Below are 20,785 nucleotides of genomic sequence, written 5' to 3'. Positions count from 1 at the left end.
TTGGAATTGCTCTTATCCTGTTTTTTTATGAAATCTGCTTAAATATAATATCCCTGTCAGAACTGGGTTTTAAAATGTCAATAGTCGGGTGATTCTCACGAAAACTTGGTTTTAAAAATGTCAAGGATGAAAATATAAAAATTGCTTAAATTTACTTTTTTTCCCACCAGACATTGAAAAACAAAGTCTGGAGTAAATGGGAACATTAATTTAAAAACTTTTACTTATCATTTAACACTTTTTGTAACATAATTTAAAAAATTAGTCCTAAAAAACCTCATTACCGCAACAGTCAGAAAACATCAACACTGACATATTTTCAAAATGACATGACAAACCTGAAAGAACATAATTTGGTGATTCTGCACATGCATTTAAAATCAAAGTATTATGCTTCTATTCATTAAATTAACATTTAATAAGCATCTGTTGCGGTAATGATAATCAAAATGTCCTGTAAGCATTCTGACAAGACAATATTTCAAATTAACTGTAAATAAATGATCTTACCTGGTAGCCATCTTGAAGTAACTGGTCCATGTGCTTGGTCACTCAAAATCAAACTTTATTAAAATTCTGTATGTGTGCTTAAACTGTTCTCAAAAAGTGTTGCGGAGGATGAGAACATCAGGCATGGACACATCATTTTCCTAATTTTTCTTCATTATTATTATACATGAATATTCAGTAAATATTTTTTCTGTCATCTAAAGTAGTCTAGCAAAACATCCATTTATTTTTTTTCTTAATATTTTTGTGTTAATTTGATTAAATTACAACATAACGCATGTTCAAACACAGCCGGACACATTGCGGTAATGAGAATTTCAGCAGAAAATGAGATAAAATTTCCAATTATAAATTCTTATGTTGAAATCACACAATGTGCAAGGTTAGAACACACTATTGTGTTAATTCTGATGCTTTTTAATGTTACTATATTACACATTTTAAAGCTAAAATCATTAGTGCCGTGGTGTTTCAATGGTTTCGTGAGAATCACCCAGTCAGTTTATTTCAAGTGAATTGATAACACATTCAATTGACATAACAAGATGTGCTACACCACTTTATTGTATTCAGTATAGACAGACAAATTGCCCATTGCTTGAAGTCACTTTGGATGAAAGCGTCTACCAAATCCATAAATGTGAATTGAGTAAATTGAAAAAGGTTTGTGTGGATGTATATAATAGATGCTCTGTTTTCTTTCATAGCGCTCTTCTGCTAAACTCTGTCATGTGGGCGTTCCGGGCTGAATTTGTGGCTACGAGAGCTACAGACTTTATCGGCATGATCAAAGACTGTGATGAAGCAGGATTTCCTAAGGTCAGACATGCAGGTCAAACACTTGATCACTTTCTAGTAAATGCACAGTAAGTGATCTGTCTGTTTTCTTTAGCACTTGTTGTTTGCATCTCTGGGCCGCAGTCTGTCCTGTGCCGATCCTCCAGAGAACGAGAGACTTTCAATACTCAATGAAGCGTGGAAGGTCATAACAAAAGTGCGAAGTCCACGGGTAAACATCTCGACTTTACGCTGCATCGGACTTAAAAATAAAATGTATTGATGGTTTAGCAGTATAGTGATGAGTACAAAAAATAAACCTGAATTGCTGTTGTATATCAGGATTACATGAGCTGTGCAGAGATCTGGGTTGAGTTCACCTGCCGTCACTTCACAGTGAGTATCCGATGGGTGTCTAGATGTGATTACTGTATGTTTTTACAAAATATCTAACCCACATTGTTGCATGTGTCATTCACAGAAACGGGAGGTGAACACGGTTCTTGCTGACATCATCAAACACATGACTCCAGACAGAGCGTTTGAAGATGCTTATCCACAGCTACAAGAGAGAGATAATACAGTACATGCTTGAGTGGTCAGAGATACCATACTGATGATGTCAGATCATAATAATGCTAATAATGTTGTTTGTTATATGTTTTCAGCTGCAGTCAGTGATACAGAAGATTGTTACCTACTTCCATGATTTTTCTGTGCTCTTCTCTATGGTATGACTTCACTGATATTGTAATTGTAATGTAAATGTATGTTTGATTATTTATATTTATATTATTTGTTATAATTGTTGAAATATTGTTGAATGTAACTTTACTGTTTATGACTGAATTTGTCAAATCTGGACATTCAGATTTTCATTATCACAACACTGGCCTGTATAAGATCATTTTCCAGAACTAAATAATGCTCAATTATAGTAAACGTATTGTGATCAAAAGAAACATTTCTTTCTGATGTGTTTTGATTATTACAGGAGAAGTTCCTGCCATTTCTGGACATGTTTCAGAAAGACAGTGTCAGGGTGGAGGTGTGTAAATGCATCATGGAGACCTTCATCAAGTACGTCTGTCACTCGTATCTACACCATCTCTTTTGTTTTTATATCACAGTGTCTATGATAGGGATGGTTACTGTACTGTTAATATTAATCTTAGTTAAAGTCTCCGGGCCCTATCATACACCTGGCGCAATGTGCGACGCAAGTGTCTTTTGCTAGTTTCAACCCAGCGCAATAAAGCAATAAACCCCAAGAAGCAGTGGGTTACCAGTGCATTTTATAACAGCTAAGGGGCGTTGTTAAGCACGACGCGAAGCGGAGTGCCTAAAACCCCCTTAGCTGTTATAAAATGCACTGGTAACCCAACGCTTCGAGGGGTTTATTGCGTTTATAAAACGGTTACTCCATATGCATAACGTTAGCGGGGTTTTATAAAATAAAACACAAATAAGTTGTAATTATATTAGGGCTGCACGATTTGGGTAAATTTTCCCATTGCGGTTATTCATGCTAATATTGCGATGTGCGATTGCGATTATAATAAATGCTATCATGAATCAACTTGATGGGTTTTAAGAAAAATCCACACACAGTTTAGTGATAATGCTAAAATGTGTATTTGTAAAACTAGAAATGTTTTCGTATTGCCACGTGATGTAGCAACTGCTCAGTGTCAGTAATTCTAAATCCAAAATACAGCCATACAACAGACGTAGAGTTTTTTTTTAGCTACCAGATCACTGTCAACCTCCTCTGCATCCTTCTTCGCTCTGGTATTTCCACACACGTGCATGCGCCACATGCACTGCCTTTTTTGTTCGTTTTTCTTTCTTTTTTTAAACAGCAAGGAAAATCATCAAACTGTTATCAGAAAGTTTGTGTTAACAAGTCCACACATTTATTTATTTAATATAATTGCAACATTTTGCTGTCATATAATTGCACAGGCTGATATCGCGATTGCGATTGCGATGCGATTAATTGTGCAGCACTAAATTATATTAGTACAAATATTACTCTTCCGCCAAACAAAGTAGTTCCTCAGAATCAAGTGTGACTGAAACAGAGTGCAGTTCCCAACCAACACAGACGCAGCAAAGACACAATGAAAATATGATTAAAGACTGTGATGGTTATTTTATAAATCACCATTCATCTAATTTATACATTAACATTTATATCGTGCAACTGTTGAAGTGATGATCAAATATGCTTGGAAGCATGCTTAACTCTTTCCCCGTCAGCGGTTTTTTTTTTTTAAGTTGCCACCCAGTTTTAGTTTAATGCCTTACAGAAAAATTATCTTCTTTAAATAAACATAAAATATCAAATGAAAGAAAAGACCATCTGCTTTCAAACAAAAACAAACAAAAACAACAGTGGCGCAGTGATACTTTGTAATGTGGTCTGAACCGTGAGGTTACCGGTGTATTTTATCACGACTTAGAACGTGTTTCAACCAATCAGAATGAAGTACCAGAACTGCCCGTTTTATAATGATCATTTTCACGTTTAGCCCCACGTTGTTTAAATAGCAAATGCATTTGCGCCCAATGTTGCGCCCATGGGCGTTCTGGTCTGAAAACGAGGTGTGTTCAGGTGCATTGTTGGCACGTTGCTATTATGAGGCAAATAAAAGAGACTATGCCATTGACCAACAATGTTTTTGTTATTTAAAGAGTGCGTTAGTAATATGCGCCTATAAACGGGACGACAACGTGGGTTGGCTTATCACACACATGGAGGCGCAGCAGCACAAAAACACTTTTAAATATAAAAGATTAAAGGATTGAAATGTAAAAGATTATTATTAAGTCTCTTTGACATAAATAAAAAATAAAAGCTGCTTCACCTGCAGCCTGGTAAGTAAATAAATGCTTTGCTTTAAACAAATGCATCTGTTTTAAAAAAATTTTTAAATGCTTCCCCTCGGATGTATTATATTTGATGGCTTTGTACTTGTGGATATGGTGAGATGAGAACTGTTGTTAAGTAATGCTTTTAAAAAAACTCATGCCGCTATCCGAGTGCTGAAACACTTCGGCTCTCCGCACGTTTGTAAATTCTTTATCTCTTGTTTGTATTTTTAGAGTACAAACCTTTTCTTATTTGCAAATTATTTTATGAGATTACAATGATTATGTAGGATATCAATACATTTACAGCAATTAAAAGCCTGCTATTTTACTTCCGTGAGTGAAAGAAAACGGCTTTTAAAGGTTTTAATCCAAAAAATTAACATTTCAATAAAAATGAAAACAACACAATGTTTTAACATTATTCTTAAACTGGTGGTCTTCTTCCTCCGCTTAGTTTTTCAGTTTACTGAAATTGCTTTCTAAATAGGGATTAGACATAGGGCCAGTGTTGGGTAAGTTACTCAAAAAAAATAATCCACTACAAATTACTAATTACTACTTTAAAATTGTAATTTGATTACATTACTGATTACTACATGCAAAAAGTAATCTAATTTCTAATTACTTTACTTTTAAGTTACTTTGACAACATCAAATGTAAAAAACTACAAAGTGAAACTGTCAGAAACAAGGACGGATAAACCCAAACGCAGTGTTAATGTGAAAATGTTTCTTGTAACATTTGAAAACAGTAATGATTACATTGCATATTTGAATGCTTAAAGCTATTTTTGGTGTGATTTTGCCCCCTCCTAAAATTACTGGTCATATAGTGATCCAGAAATATGTGTAGCTTTTATAATAAGTTACAGATGTTTAACATTTCTCATTTAACATTCTACATTCATTAACATCTATCTATCTATCTATCTATCTATCTATCTATCTATCTATCTATCTATCTATCTATCTATCTATTGTAGCAGTGTTTAAAATTATGTTCTTGGATGTTTATTACAACTCTGTTCTGTAAGGGTTAACGCTGAGTTTCTGTTCTCTTTGCCATGAATTCCCTGAAATGTGATTGGTTAGTGCAAAGAGGGGCGGGTTTTTTTGTTTTTGTTTTGGGCTGTGATGTTGTGCACGCTCTGGCGCGGGCGCGCGACTGGATGCGTGAGCACCGGCCTACGGGTGCTCTGTTAAAATAAAGCCAGGAGTTTTGTCAAACAAGTGCATTTCTCTTGAATGCTACACTATCTACATTCAGTCGCGGTCGCGGAGACAGAAACTAGAGTTTGAACACGTCGTCGCATTCGCGAGGGCTTTTTGGTCAAGTTTAAGAATGTTAATATTCATGTTAGTTCTTTAAATATAACAATTAAAAGTTTTTTGGTAATTGTTTAAATAAACATATGATTACTCAACGCAGTGCACGCATTGAGCTCATGATAAAATAACATAGTTAAATAATGTTAACAAATTAAACCTTATTGTACATTAGTGATTTAAAAACACACCTGTACGACCGCTTCTAGCAGACCAGATGTCATCGCGCAAAGCCCACTCTGAAATGCCAAGGTTTTGGACATGTATTGTCTGTATTCCACTTGAAGGATGAACCACCGCTCTCATAGCATCCATTTGCTTGCGTCTCAGACGAGTGAGTAAAGCATATGCTCGTTAACTGACGCTGCGCGCATGCTCGTTAACAGACGTTGCCGTGCAATGGCAAAACGTCATTTTAAAATACATTTTAATTAATTTTTCAACGCTTAATTTGTAACGCTAGTAACGTAATTTTGTTGCCATTGGTAACTGTAATCAAATTACATACATTTAAAATGTAAAGCGTTACGTTACTGCGTTATCAGGAAAAGTAATTAGAGTACAGTAATGCGTTACATAGTAACGCGTTATACCCAACTCTGCATAGGGCCAGGTGCAAAGGGGATGAGAGCTGAGACTCTCATTGGTTTATTGCACGTTACGCCCAAAACACACCCATTACTCATTAAGAAAATAGGAACAACCCTTTTAGGCTTTGCACTTGGCGCATAAACCATTTTTCCCGTCGTTAAATTAGCAAAAGTGGGTTCGGACGCGCCCGTTTAGACCGTAGACCGTGTGCTTTAGACAATGCGCTTAGATCGTTAAAATAGGGCCCCCATGTTGTTGATACTTTTATCACTTAAAACACATCTTTGAGCATCATAATAGCATATGTAAAAGTTTTTTCAGCGACAGTAGTTTCTACATGCTTTAAAAATGCTTGAATGTAATTCCCTTATTTACTAATAATATAATATAATAATATAATATGCAAATTAGTCCCTGCCTCTACTAAATCGCACAGCTCGGACCATACTAGTTATGAATATGCGAATTTTACCCTTCTGTATGCGTAAATAAATGCTAATTTCGGTGGTTTCATAAATATAACTGCCAAGTCCGCTTTTACAATGCATAAATGAACTGCGCATTTGCAGCACTAATTGTTTTTAGTTGATGTTAACAGGTTAGACTATTACACACTTCACATTAGTTCAGCACGTTTGAGTTCAAATGTGATGATTTGATTGGTTACGGCGATTTCAAACCACTGGAATGAGATGTCTTTGGAAAACTCAAATATTATGCATAAAATACTCAATAATGTTGAATTATAAATTTGCACATGGGTTGTCTTAAAGCATATTAAAACACCACGCAGACGTATAAACAACAATAAAAACTTGATTTTTATTGTTAATGTTGTTAATGTTGATGTGTTCAACCGAATATCCAGACACCAGCAGGAGCCGACGAGAGACCCGGTCATACTGAACGCTCTGCTGCACATCTGTAAGACCATGCACGACTCTGTCAAGTGAGTGAGCTGTGTGTCAGACATTACATCTCACATTCACAGCGAGTTGCATTGACCTGTGCATGTGTTTCAGTGCTTTAACTCTCGATGATGAGAAGAGATCTCTTGCTCTGCTTATCAATGGATTTATACGGATGGTGAGTTAATTTTATTACAGGCATCTTTTTCTCTTCTGTGATAGGATAGGATTGGATGTGGTAGACAATTTAATGAAATTTGATCGAAATAAGATGATATGGGATAGAAATGGATGGTGATATGATTGAGATGGGAAAGAAATAGTATAGGCTGAGATGCAATGGGACAGGTTGACAGTAAGTCAGATGAGATGGGATTGTATGTTAATAAGGTGTTACTGCAGAATGATTTGTTTCATGCAATAACAGTAAGTGGCGACCGGAGCTGCCTAGCTAAACCATATACATTTTTGAAAGTATAAGTAAGCTAAATTGCAGTATACTGTATCCTGTATGCCAAGTTTTCATAAATTGTAAGTAAATGTAATAAAGAAATTTATTCTCACACGTCATGTGACCAGTTGTAATGTGGCAAGTTTGAACATGTCGTAAATAGGAAAGAGATGTGAGTTAATGATAATATATTTTAAGATCGAGAACAAGCAACTGTTTTATAACAAATTACATACATGTATTTAGAAAAATTATTTTCTTTTATTAGGTGTCGTTTGGGAGAGATTTTGAGCAGCAGTTGAGTTTCTGTGTGGAAGCCCGGGCGACGTTCTGTAACCTGGAGCCCGTCATCATTCATCTGATACATGTGAGCTGCGTGTGTCTCACTGTTTGCATGTTATATTTCAACACGTGTGTGTGTGTGTTTGTGTGATAGCAGCAACAGATGTGAAGGTCACTTCAGTGCTCTGCTTCTCCTGGGTCCACAGTAATGACAGTTTTAATATCTGTTCAGGGTCTGATGCTAACACATTTATGCATTAATCAGATGTTTTTATCTAAAGGGACTCAAACTGTATATGTGTTCAAACCCATGATCTCTGCGTTGCTAATGCAATGCTGTACAAAGTGAGCTACAGGAGAACTAGTTTTGATTGCTTAAAAATTTTAAGTAGAGATTCAAGTTATTTGGACATGTGCTGAAGTCTAACATGATGATGTTATTGTGTCTCTTACAGACGGTCAATCAGTTAGCCATGGAGACCAATCGTGTGATGAAGGGAAATCACTCACGAAAAACAGCTGCTTTTGTTAGGGTTAGTTTCATGTCTACAACACACAATGTTAATGAGTGAATCTCATTTTACTTGCATAAAAAGTGAAGGGCTTGAGAACTCTTTTTATTCTCTTTATTCATTCACTTAATAACTGTAAGTTTTTCCACATTTGAACTTCTCACGAAAAATTTCCGTTTAATTTACAACACATGGGTATGCCACTGATCTATATAAATGGCTGGATTGCGCATAGAGCGCTTAACGTAACAGCGTGAGGTGAAGCCAGTGCAGAGTTCGAGCGGCCATCTTGGTATACCCATTCAAAATCATAATCTAAATTTACCTGGTTTACATCAGTCACACAAGATTATTTTTTAAGATATGTGTATGTAAATTAATTGTTACTTCTGGTGTTATTTGCATTGTTTATGTTTAAATCGGGCAGGGTAAGGGATTTATAATAACACCTTAAGGTAAGTGTGTCTGCTGCATTCTGTTAAAGTCTTAAAAAACAAAAAAAATTCTGTCTTTCTTTGTTCGGTCGAGAGGAAGTGATGTTTTTTGAGAGAAGCATTCCAGGATTTCTCGCATTTTGGTGGACTTTGGTGGCCACCAGCACGTGGCAGTTTTGTTGCAGTTTGGAATTGCAGTTTCGAAGGACTCTAGACGGTCCCGGGCAGGGCATGGGGGTCTTGTCTAGCGAGGCGATTGTCATTTTTGACAAGAAAAATTGAAAATATGCACTTTTAAACAACCCCTCGTCCATCTCCGGTCCTGTGACACGAGGTGCGACCTCACGCAATTGCGTAATGCCGTGGAAAGGTCACGTGTTACATATATGAAACGCACATTTGCTGACAATTTTAAACAATAAACTGACACAAAGACATTAATTGGTATCATTCGACATACAACAACGTCGGAACGGTCCTCTTTCTACACACTGGGGCGTAGTTTCTCATTCGTCATCCGTAACCTCTAGACGTGATGACATATTGCGTGAGGTCACGCTGGCGAGTCACAGGACCGCAGGAAGACGAGAAGTTGTGCTTTAAAAGTGCATATTTTTTGTTTTTCTTGTCAAAAATGACAATTGTTTCGCTGGATAAGACCCTTATGCCTCGTTGGAGATCATTTAGAGTCCTTTGAAACTGCAAGTTTAAACTGCAATAAAACTGTTACGTGTTGGGGTCCATTAAAGTCCATTAAAATGAGAGAGATCCTGGAATGTTTTGCTCAAGGAACGTGGTTTCTTCTCGACTGAACAAAGAAAGACATCAACATTTTGGATGACATGGTGGCGAGTAAATTATCTGGATTTTTTTTTAAGAAATTTTACTAATCTTTTAATAACACAGGTATAAATAAAGTTTTTTGCCATTATTTTCTCTGAATAAGTTTAGGTAACTTGTAAAGATAACATAATTACAAAACCAGCAAAATATTACATGCATCATATGGTACAACGCATTATTATTTCTTTAGATTTCAGAATGAGCACGTTTGTCATTAATACTAAATATATGCTGCGTTCTGTCTGCTGATCTGATACTGTAATGAAGATGAATATATAGTAACTTACTGTTTCAAAAGCGAAATGTACTACTTTTAGTAAACAACTATGTACATGCTTAGGACGTTTGTGTTGTAATAATGTACAGGGAGACTTCAGATATAAAAACAGAGACTAGTAAAGTGATGTTTTATCATTAAAATCTGATAACATCCATTTGATTTAATAGAATGTTTGGGCATACCAATTTGGTGGCGCGTTGGCTTCACAATTGTGAGGCAAGGGTTAGATCAGTGGCGTATGCACATGAATTTGTGCATACGTTCAAAGATGACAGCTTAGAGATGCTATAATGAAGACCTTTAATATGACTTCACCAGAAACAAGCATCTGTATCTAAAATAAACGTACTGGAGGCCTAAATCACGTGATTGACGTTTGGACTTTTCATAACATTAACATTACGTTTACATTTAGGCATTAAGCAGGACGCTTTCTTAGAGATTTAAAAAAGTGAGGAAGCAAAGCCTGAAGAATTGTCATTATGTGCATCTTTACATATAGAAAACATAATATGACAATGTATAATATAAAGAATATATATAAAATATTATATACATTATAATATTTTATTATTTTATGGTATATGTGATTATTAGTTGTTATTGCATTTTTTCGTTCACATAGAATACATTTAAAAAAAGTTTTTGTTGAATCAGGATTTGTTCGTGAAAACGTCTGTACGGACATTTTACTCACAATTTTGTGCATACGCATGCCTAGTGAATGAGACCCAATGATTTTAAATAAATAATTTTAATCAGCATTCTGTAAATAAAATGTGGTGCAGTATATAATGTATAAATTATTAATATACTTTTTATTTATTTATTTATTTTCCCCAGGGGGTAAAATGTTATCTACATCCATATTCTATACCTAAAAAATTCCCTACTTATGCTTCTCTTATGTTTAACTTACCAGATATTGAAAGTAAAACTTACAAGCCATAGTGATGTCTGATTTGTGTGTAAATTCTTCATTTCCTCCTCTTTCAATAAATTGTTTGACCTAGTTTACGATTTTTATGTTGACAAATAAAATTTTATTGACGTTTTAAAATGCAAGGTCAGGAAAAATAATTCTGTTTCATTGGTCAAAAGGTGTGGGAACCCTAAATAGTGATTGTCCAGTTTGATGCCATCGGTGACTGTTTTTATTTTTGTGGTACTGTTGGTTTCAGGCATGTGCTGCCTACAGTTTCATCACCATTCCCTCACTCACGAGTATCTTCAGCCGTCTGAATCTCTATCTACTGTCAGGACAGGTAGCGCTGGCCAACCAGTGTCTGTCCCAGGGTGAGTGCTAGATCTTTCATCTAGAAAAATATCCTTTAATGGAGACTGATAAGTGAGACCTAACAACTTATAAAAAAGTTTGACTAGATTGATTTTTCTATTTCTCAGCTGATGCGTTTCTAAAGGCAGCCGTCAGTCTTTTGCCCGACGTGCCACGTACTATCAGCATCGAGGGTAAACAGCGTTCATCAGAGCCTTTTCTTCTCGACCTCATCAATAACTTCCTCTCCACGCTGCTGGTGGTGCCGGTAATACATCATGAAATATTTGCAGTAATACTTTAAACCAAGCACCTGTTATCTTACTAATGTTAGTGCATCTGAATGTTTTTTATCGGTTACTCCAGGATCATCCCGAGCAGGGCGTTTTGTATCTGGTGCGAGGGCTGTTAAACATGGTGCAGGATTACACCTGGGAGGACAACAGCGACGCTAAAGTCCGCGTCTACATCAGCGCTTTGCCATTACTGGCAGCAATGAGTCAGGAAACCTACCTATACACCATTCCTAAAGGTAACAAATGCAGACATGCTGTCGAATGAACCCAGCAGGGAAGCACAATGCATATCTAAAATACAGCGTCTGTGTTCCTGTCACAGTGGATTCCAATGAAACTCTTTATGGAGGAGATCCAAAGTTTATAGCTGAGATCAACAAGTTGTGCGAGACTCTTATTGTTCAGGTTCTGGATCATTTAAAGGGTCTGGGGCGAGATGACGTGAGTACTGTTTCTGCCGTAGATCAAATGCTTAATTTGCTAGGACACTTCTGTAAACTGAATCACAAATGAAAAACTGAAGGGCCATTCACACTATGCATGATGACGATAACTCAAGATAACTATATTAGCGTCCACACCAACGGACAATAATGTTTTGTTAAGAGCATTTATGTAGATGAGCTGCCATTTTCTTTACGTTTTTCAAATAAACAAAAGTAAAAGCAGACACTAATAGGTACATTAAGAAATTCAATAAAATAAGAGGAGTTGGGAAGAACCATCACTCTGCTGATGGAGTACTTGACTTTTAAAGACCAATTTTATTCAAATAAGTCAGTATTGGTTTCAAAATATCCTGGATATTGTGTCAGGTGAAGCCAAACAACGAGTCAGTGTATTTTATCGTAATCCCAATGATATGAGCTGAAGACCTGACAGGCTTTTGCCATCTTATTGCTTCAGACATCCATTTGCACGATTAAGGCTGATTTCTGTTTCTTGTTATGCTTTTTTTCTTCGTTTTCTTAAGGGGGTGCGCAGGCAAGGTGGTCTGGCGTTCTCTCTGTTCGGCTGTCTGTTGGCTCATGGTGATCTGCGCAACAACAAACTCAATCAGTTAACTGTCAACCTGTGGAACCTGAGCCACAAACACGGCTACTGTGACACACGCACCTCGGTTAGTATACGTATACACGCGCGCTCAGTGGTAAGTGTAAATGGTGGTTAACCCTTTTCTCTTCTTGTAGGTTCGAACACTAGAGTACATAAAACAGCAGTCTCAACAGCCTGACCTGGGTCATCTCTCTGATATAATCACACGTCTATCACTGCAATCCAGACCTCGAGACGTTCTGATGAACGAGTGACCATCAAACCCATCAGACTTTATGTGGCGTCAAGTGATGTCCAGCGTAGGTGCTTGGAGACGGTTAAGACAACCGTTCATGTTTAGAAATTGAAATGCATTACGAAATGCTTTATCGAAACAACCTGTGGTGTGTTACAGTTATAATATTCAGTCATAGTACCCTGCATAAGCACAGTATGCACCACAAATGTGTTTTGACTTTACGTTGATTAGAACTAATACAATTATCATTCATTTCTCATTTTCTGATAATAGTTGGTTGTCTACATTGTCAGTTTGCACTTCTTTTGTACAGTTGTTGACCAGGTATTATGTAAAATACTCTCACCAAACCATGGTTTAAAGACAGATGAAAGTTGTGTTTGGTCATTTTAATTGTGACTTTTCTCTGAATAAGTCACTATCAGCATTGCAAGCTGTAACAAACTGAAAAATATCTTAAACATTCTTCCTGTCAAAGGTTGCTGCAGTATAGTTTGACACATGCTTTAAAACAGGACAAAGACACAATTGTTCCTTATTTCTACCTGTTAATAGTTTCATTATGTCCTTAATTCTTGTTGGTGTTGTCCTTAACATGATTAAGGATATGCAAATGTTAAACAGCACTTTGTATTGATGAATGGCAAACATTTTCAGTTGGAGGATGGGCACAGTAGACTGTGTGTGACCTGTCATAAGTAAAAAAATAAAATAAAAAATGTGCAGAATTTTCTTACGGGACCATATGGTTTTGAAGTTGTGAAACTGTTTTTATTTTATTTTACAGTGAACAAAATTATAAACGCAACACTTTTGTTTTTGCCCCATTTTTCGTGAGCTAAACTCAAAGATAAGACTTTTTCTAAGTACACAAAAGGCAGATTTCTCTCAAATGTTGTTTACAAATCTGTCTAAATCTGTGTAAGTGAGCACTTCTCCTTTGCTGACATATTCCAACAACCCGACAGGAGTGACATATCAGGATGCTGATTAGACAGCATGATTATTGCACAGGAGTGCCTTAGGCTGGCCAAAATAAAAGGCCACTCTCATGCTGCGTTTAGACAAGCCATGGTAGAGGGGTCAAAAGCGCGAGTGATTTAAATGTTGAGTTGCGTTGACGAGTGTCTGGAGGTCTCGCGCCACGACTAATGCGTTTAGTGCGGCAGACGCGCAAATGGCGTTAATTGAGCGTTGTTGCGGCAAACGCACAAGTTGAAAAATTCGAACTTTGGCGGAAAAACGCGCCGCGCTAACCTATCAGGAGCTTGCTCAAGTAGTGACGTGATTACAGAAAGCAAGCGGGGTCGCATAAGCCCCTCCCATGATGCGAATTTCTACGTGAATCTCTTGATGACTAGAATTTCACGCTTGAATTTAGCAAGTAAACTCAAAACGTTCAAGCGGCAAACTAGACGCGGTAGACGAGAATTCGATGCCTCAAACGCGGCTGCTGTGAACCCACGGTAAAATGTGCAGTTTTATCACACAGCACAATGCCACAGATGTGGTAGTACAGAGGTTTTGAGCATGTTCGGGATGCTCTGGATCGGCGTACACAACAGCGTGTTCCAGTTCCTGCCAATATACAGCAACTTCACACAGCCATTGAAGAGAAGTGGACCAACATTCCACAGGTCACAATCAACAACCACTGCACTGCGTGAGGCAAATGGTGGTCACACCAGATACTGACTGGCTCTCAGACCCCCCAATACAATAAAACTGCACATTTTAGAGCGACCTTTTATTGTGTGCGGAGTATTGCATGCTACTGAAAAAATAACACAAATTCAAAAAAGTAATCACTTAACAATTTGTTCTAAATGTTTTAACAAATATGTTAAAGGAACAGTTATGAATATTAAATTAAACAGCAAATAAGTAAAAAAAAAACACGCTTAAACAATAAAAGAAGATTAAATAAATAAAATTTTAAATAACAGGTTTAAAACCAACTAAAAGTAACAATCAACATAACTATTAAGAATGGTGAACTATTTATAACACTATATATATTAGTTGGAGATTCTAGGCATGTTCTCCAACCACATTTCTTTTGACACAGTCTGGGGACAGTACATCCTGCCCCTGTATTGGCTATGCCTGGTTTCAGCAGTCTTAAATTGGCCACACTTCTTGCAAGTTTTTGCCTCCACTGTTCCCCTTTAGGGTCTCTTGGGCATAGCTCCTTGAATAGGACCTGGTGCAGCTGGCTGTGAGGTGGTGCTCTGCATAACTGCTGGCTGCATGAGTGGCATGCCCTGCACCATTTGCACACCATGGACTACCGGCATGCCCTGGACCATTGGCACATACTGGAGCAACGGCACACTCTGGAAACCTGCTGACACCATCTGCAGTGATGCTCCAGGTGCTGATGGTGTTTTGGGTCTGAGAGGGGGCTGCCTAGTAGATATAGGTCTTTACCTTGCTTGTCCTACTGCGCTATCTGGTAGCTTGTACTGGTGCGGCTGCATTGGTTGGCATCCTGAGGAGGCTCCTGAGCTTCAGGGAGGGGATGAGGCAAATCAATTCCTTGAACTGGCACAGTCATTTGCTGTCTTTTGTGGAACCACTGAATCAGGGTGTTCTGGTTAACCTCCACCAGCTGCAATGAAGTTTCATTCATCACCAAGCCATTTCCTAGCACAAGCTGCCTTACCTTGCGATAGTCTTCTAGGATCAAACACCATCTTGAATTGGTTACCTTGCCTTTTCTTTTGGGGCTAGGGTGGACTATGCATAGCCTGATGAAAATGGTCAGACGGCAACAGTCAGGCCACTGAGCAGGTGCGCTGCTTGCTCCCGGCACACATCTGGCGGCGCTCTGTACTCCAGTGGTGTGAGTGGGCGTCTTTGGTGTTCTATAGCGTCCACTCATAAGTCTCTTCTGGAATCAAGGTCCATAAACCACCCGCCACTTGTCCCGGGTAACCAGGTTCTGCCAAAGTCCAATAATTATTTTTGCTTCCTGGTTAGTCAGGCTGAGGCATGTGCGTTTCCGAAGCTCGACCAGATATTCTGCCAGCCTGTCCACATGCTGGAAACCTGGCACGTTCTGGCAGTCAACAGCTCATTAAAAACAAACATTACATTAAATATTTCGCTTTATATTCATATTTTCTGTTAGTTAACTAATTATTAAGTTCAAAATATCTGAAAGAGCCGATTTCAAGCATTGAAGCAAATATTCGCAAACACTGTTTGAGATATTCTAGTTAAATTGAAACGCATACAAAGGAACACTTACAATATCATTACTATCATCATCCTGACCAGTATCAGGCTCCAAGTGAACAGATGAGACATCAGTTGGAGACTGTGAGGGGTCACATGTCAGAAGAACAGGTTCAGGGACCTATACATATGGAGACCTGGATAAAGGTGGAACTGCTTGAAACCAAGGTAGAGAAACTTGTTCTCATTGTGGTGGAGGGCGATGACAGAACAGCCTCTAGATCTCTTATTGTGTGATCCTCACTGATGTCAAAGAAGCCTTTGTCTTCCTCCCTCTCCTCCACATTAAGTTCATCTATAAGCTCTGCCCCAGGGCGGTTGATGAAGTCCATGCACCGGGTGGTGTACTGGGCCAGACGCTGGAGCCACTCCTTGCTGTGATTCTCACGCAGCTGTTTAATAACTTGCGTGGGGCTGTTTCCTAGGCCACATTCACACAAGAGTCTAATGACTCTCAGATCACAAGCATACCTTAAAAAAGCAAAATCCACAGATACATTATTTACATCAAATGCAAATGTTTAAAGTGTTTGCAAATATGGGATGATGGGCTAACAACTTGAGGAAATTAAACTGTACTCATTTCTGCATGAGGATGACCCAAAATCCAGCTGTTGATGGACAGTCTGACTCCAGGACACATGAGAGGCTTTACACTTCTTGCAGATGAGGGTTTCTGTGACCATGTCGTACATCCTGTCAATGTATTGAACCTGCCGTGCCCTTTTATGCAGACCGCCTCCTGTCAGTTGATGCTGTCCACAAGCAGGATTGGGACAGAGAACCTTGACCTTCCACAGCTTATATGGAAAGCAACAAAAAATCTGCCTGATTGTATGTCAGTGCAGGCTGTGGTGGGTAAAATCAGAGCTAAAGGTTGTCACGGAGCTCCGGTTTTCCCCTGGACCCCATTTTAAAAAGCCGGCTGGCAATCCACCTGTGATCCTCTGGTGGCAAGGTCTTAAACAAGGAAGTGGAATTACACATGGTGCTTGTAACAGCGCGTTAGGAGCACTCTGTGAGGAAAAAAAGACAAAACATTTACTCCCAAGTTACCTTTGTTAAATAAGCGCTTTATCCAAAAAGACCCTTGAATAAAATTAGTGTTCATCTAAAACAGACAAGCAGTGCAACAACACACACTTAAACAACATTTAACACCAACTGAGATGGGACAAGGAATTGAATTACAGACAGGCTATAAATACACAAGACAGATAATCAAATCAAACAAGATACAGGTGAGGACAATTGAAAATATGAGAACAAAGGCGGAGCTAATTAACATGATTACAAACAGGATAGTTAATTAAATAACAAACATAAGAAAAAAGCTAACAAACGGAGGCATGACTCTGACAAGAATTTTTGCAATTCAGCATTTTATGCATATTTGACTCCTGTTCACCAGTGACTGTATGATGTTAAGATTAATCTTTATACATTGTGAACAATTAAGAGACTCATACGCAACTACTTAAATAAATTAAAACATTCAGCGATGCTCATGACGTCAACACCATACAATTAAAAGCATAAAATATAATATGTAAACTATCACAAAACATAAAAACTAAGTAACATTGTACAGTGAATGTAAACTTGGGATATTTTTAGAAATTCTGTTATTATTCCGTTTTAAAAACTTTGTGTAAACATTTCTCGTGTAAAATAACTTCTTAACTGTATAATTGTCCAGTGTATTTGATATCTCAAATGTTGAAAGCAAATAAATGTCAAAAAGCACATTAAACTTTTTACAGTGTACAAACTGGTCTGGTAACTTTAAATTAGCCACACCTCAGTCATTAAAAAAGTCATTATATAAATATTATCAATTTTTAATTTTTGTGCATGTTAGCCTTTTCCTCTTTCTAGATATCAGATACTTTAACAAACTATTAACAAATTGCATACATTTGTGACAAAGATGTTCAGAATTTTTGCTTGATGATGTGGGACTGGTAACATTGGCAGTGGTTCTGGGGACAGAGACTGGAACTCCAGGGTTTTGTGTGTGTGCAAACATGCAGTGGAATATATTTTGCAACCGGAGAAAGGCATCAAATATAACTGTTCAATCATTTAATGTCATCCTATATGTAACAATGCACCACTGTTTAGTAGCATGCATGAATTTGTCTGTATTTTTATAGAAATCCTTTGAAACATTATAAATGTTTTTATTGTTGTTCTTGATAAATGTAATGTGCATGCAATGCATTGCTGAATAAAAGTGTCAATGTCTTATCTTACTGACCATACCAAATTTGGCACAATAGTGAATCGATTGAAAATAAAGCACTGTATACGAATGTATGGTATTGTTCTTACTTCATTATTTTATGGTTTCCTGGAATAATAAATAGAGAAAAGTGGCCAATACTTACAGTGGTGCTTGGTATAGGGGAACTGGACACTGCTGCTGAGCTAGCATATTATATGTCACATTTAATTATGTGAGTAAGTTATACATTCTTACCGCTTATAGCCTGTAATAAAAGATAAAAAGAATATGTCCTCCATTTAAAGATGTTGAACTCAGGGCAATGATGCTTGTCGTAGGGCATGAACTTCTACTGAATTTTTTTGACCTCTGACACTCCCTGTTAGGGCATCTTATCCCTCTCGTCTAAAATCATACACTTTCGCCAAATTCGGCAACTTGATTGAAATTTTCAGCCTAATCCCCCTACTGGCGAAGAGCGGATATTTGATTTCTCCTCTGCTTTTAACAGCATTCAGCCTTATGTTTTAGCAGACAGGCTAAAGAATATTTTTAACATTGACAATGGACTGATCTGCTGGCTGATGGATTTTTTAACAACAAGGTCACAACGGGTGAGAGTGAACAGTGTTTTATCAGATGCCCTTTTATCTTCTGCCGGGTCTCCCCAAGGCTGTGTCCTCTCCCCTCTTTTATTTGTTTTATTGTATTGTATTGTATTATTTCGGTTGCTACCCTCTGGGCGCAGATATAGTCTGATGAGATGCAATACAAATAGACTGAGGAAGTCATTCTTCCCGGCTGTTATCCCTATTGTTAACAGCATCCTTTAAATCATGTAGTACTGTGGTGATGTTAATTGTTATTTGTCTATTTATTGCTGTTTGATTTGATTTTAATTTATTTAATTGTATCGACCACAATGTCTTACACATAAACACAAAAAAGACATCAAATACAATTGAGGATAAAAACACAATAAAGTCCAAGACTTATTTCCATTGTGGTCCTCAGACAATGTTGATTTGTATATTTGTATATGTGTTACTGCGTGCTGTAAACCAAATTGCCCCTCAGGGATAATAAAGTGGCATTGGCCTTGACCTTGATATGTCATTGAGCATTACCCTTAATACACCTACAGGTGAGGAGGGGAATCGTGCCTGATGACTTTCTATTTCACGCTGATTGGTCAAATGTTGAAAATGTTGAAACTTCCACCCTGTGATTGGCTGTAATTGTTGAAGCACTTCGACGCGATTGGCTGTAAATGTTGAAGTGCATAGATTTGATTGGCTGTGCTTCAACTTTTTTTAAGATTATGTTGGACTATCCTTCAGCAGCTGAGGCTCCAGTCTCTTTGGGGGCGTGGGTTCGAATCCCACCGCTGCCAGCAATAGTTTAAATGAGGTTCTATTGCCAGCAGTCAGCCAGGCCAGATAGATACACGCTTTGAAAGTCTGATTACTGTAAGAGTATTGGGAGAATAAAGTGGTTTTGGCATGCAAGAACATCCCAGGTGTTAATTGTTTTGTCAGAAGCGCTTCCTTTAGATTTCTGTGGGAGCTTTGGGAATCTCACCTTATTTTCGATTTCAATCAAACCCCATGGCTTCATTTGTTGTGTCAGATGTAATTTCTAAACGATAGAACTCTGTAGGATTCGGGATCTCCAGGAGCATGACTCAGCACAGCAGGACCTCAAAGACGATTCTCTCCTGCCGACGAGGTCCTCGAAATCATCTGAGGCTGTCCATTGAGCTGCACCCACACCGAAACCCACCAGAGAGCTCTTTTCCAAGAGGTAGCGTGGCCGAGCGGTCTAAGGCGCTGGATTTCAGCCTGCATATGCGAGCTCCGGACAACCAAAGCAAGTCCTTTAAGTGGTAGCGTGGCCGAGCGGTCTAAGGCGCTGGATTAAGGCTCCAGTCTCTTCGGGGGCGTGGGTTCGAATCCCACCGCTGCCAGCAGTTGTTTTAAAGAGGCTCTATTGCCAGCAGTCAGCCAGGCCAGATGGATACGCGCTTTGGAAGTCTCACGTGGACCGTTTCTCAATCGGAAGGCTTCAGGCTCCGGGGGGTCGCGTTTGTAGGCTGCGTACGTTATAAAGACTCTTATTTTAGAATACTAACAAATATCAAGTTGACTATTATTCTTGGTTAATCGTAAATTGCTGTAATATGCTTGTGACTTGCGAATGTAATGTTCAGTTGCAGTCAGCCAGGCCAGATGGATACGCGCTTTGGAAGTCTCACATGGACCATTTCTCAATCGGAAGGCTGAAGCCTCCGGGGGTTCAGTTAACTTGAATGAAGCTGGCTTGACGCTCGATGCAGCCTGCATATGCGAGCTCCGGACAACCAAAGCAAGCCCTTTAAGTGGTAGCGTGGCCGAGCGGTCTAAGGCGCTGGATTAAGGCTCCAGTCTCTTCGGGGGCGTGGGTTCGAATCCCACCGCTGCCAGGAGAAGTTTTAAAGAGGCTCAATTGCCAGCAGTCGGGCACTGTATCAGAGATTTCTGTAAGAGTATTGGGAGAATAAAGTGGTTTTGGCATGCAAGAACATCCCAGGTGTTAATTGTTTTGTCAGAAGCGCTTCCTTTAGATTTCTGTGGGAGCTTTGGGAATCTCACCTAATTTTCGATTTCAAGCAAACCCCATGGC

At 38.3% G+C, this 20,785-nt stretch overlaps 1 protein-coding gene and 2 non-coding genes across 4 annotated transcripts in view; all 3 read left to right on the top strand.

The window, feature by feature from the left end:
- The window catches only part of vps35l (VPS35 endosomal protein sorting factor like), a 35,468-nt gene extending 20,915 nt beyond the window's left edge, over positions 1–14,553 (top strand). The window contains exons 15-30 of one of the 2 annotated variants that reach the window (XM_073866650.1): positions 1,218–1,329; positions 1,403–1,519; positions 1,630–1,683; positions 1,769–1,851; positions 1,958–2,018; positions 2,282–2,367; positions 6,950–7,030; positions 7,104–7,167; positions 7,709–7,807; positions 8,178–8,255; positions 10,973–11,087; positions 11,196–11,335; positions 11,434–11,599; positions 11,686–11,804; positions 12,337–12,483; positions 12,554–14,553. In XM_073866650.1, coding sequence (XP_073722751.1) covers positions 1,218–1,329; positions 1,403–1,519; positions 1,630–1,683; positions 1,769–1,851; positions 1,958–2,018; positions 2,282–2,367; positions 6,950–7,030; positions 7,104–7,167; positions 7,709–7,807; positions 8,178–8,255; positions 10,973–11,087; positions 11,196–11,335; positions 11,434–11,599; positions 11,686–11,804; positions 12,337–12,483; positions 12,554–12,673 — 1,642 coding nt within the window. In that variant the 3' untranslated portion in view covers positions 12,674–14,553. Of the gene's footprint in view, positions 1–1,217; positions 1,330–1,402; positions 1,520–1,629; positions 1,684–1,768; positions 1,855–1,957; positions 2,019–2,281; positions 2,368–6,949; positions 7,031–7,103; positions 7,168–7,708; positions 7,808–8,177; positions 8,256–10,972; positions 11,088–11,195; positions 11,336–11,433; positions 11,600–11,685; positions 11,805–12,336; positions 12,484–12,553 lie in introns of both variants that reach the window. The other variant, XM_073866651.1, reaches the window with a different exon arrangement.
- A 5,455-nt stretch (positions 14,554–20,008) lies between these two features.
- trnal-aag (transfer RNA leucine (anticodon AAG)) lies at positions 20,009–20,090 on the top strand. Its single transcript has one exon. It is a non-coding gene; the product is annotated as a tRNA-Leu (tRNA).
- A 413-nt stretch (positions 20,091–20,503) lies between these two features.
- Positions 20,504–20,585, top strand: trnal-aag (transfer RNA leucine (anticodon AAG)). The gene has a single exon. It is a non-coding gene; the product is annotated as a tRNA-Leu (tRNA).
- Positions 20,586–20,785: the final 200 nt, after the last annotated feature.

Source organism: Misgurnus anguillicaudatus, chromosome 4, assembly GCF_027580225.2.
Source record: "Misgurnus anguillicaudatus chromosome 4, ASM2758022v2, whole genome shotgun sequence".
NCBI classification, from domain to species: domain Eukaryota; kingdom Metazoa; phylum Chordata; class Actinopteri; order Cypriniformes; family Cobitidae; genus Misgurnus; species Misgurnus anguillicaudatus.
This window is presented reverse-complemented; position numbering and strand designations above follow the sequence as displayed.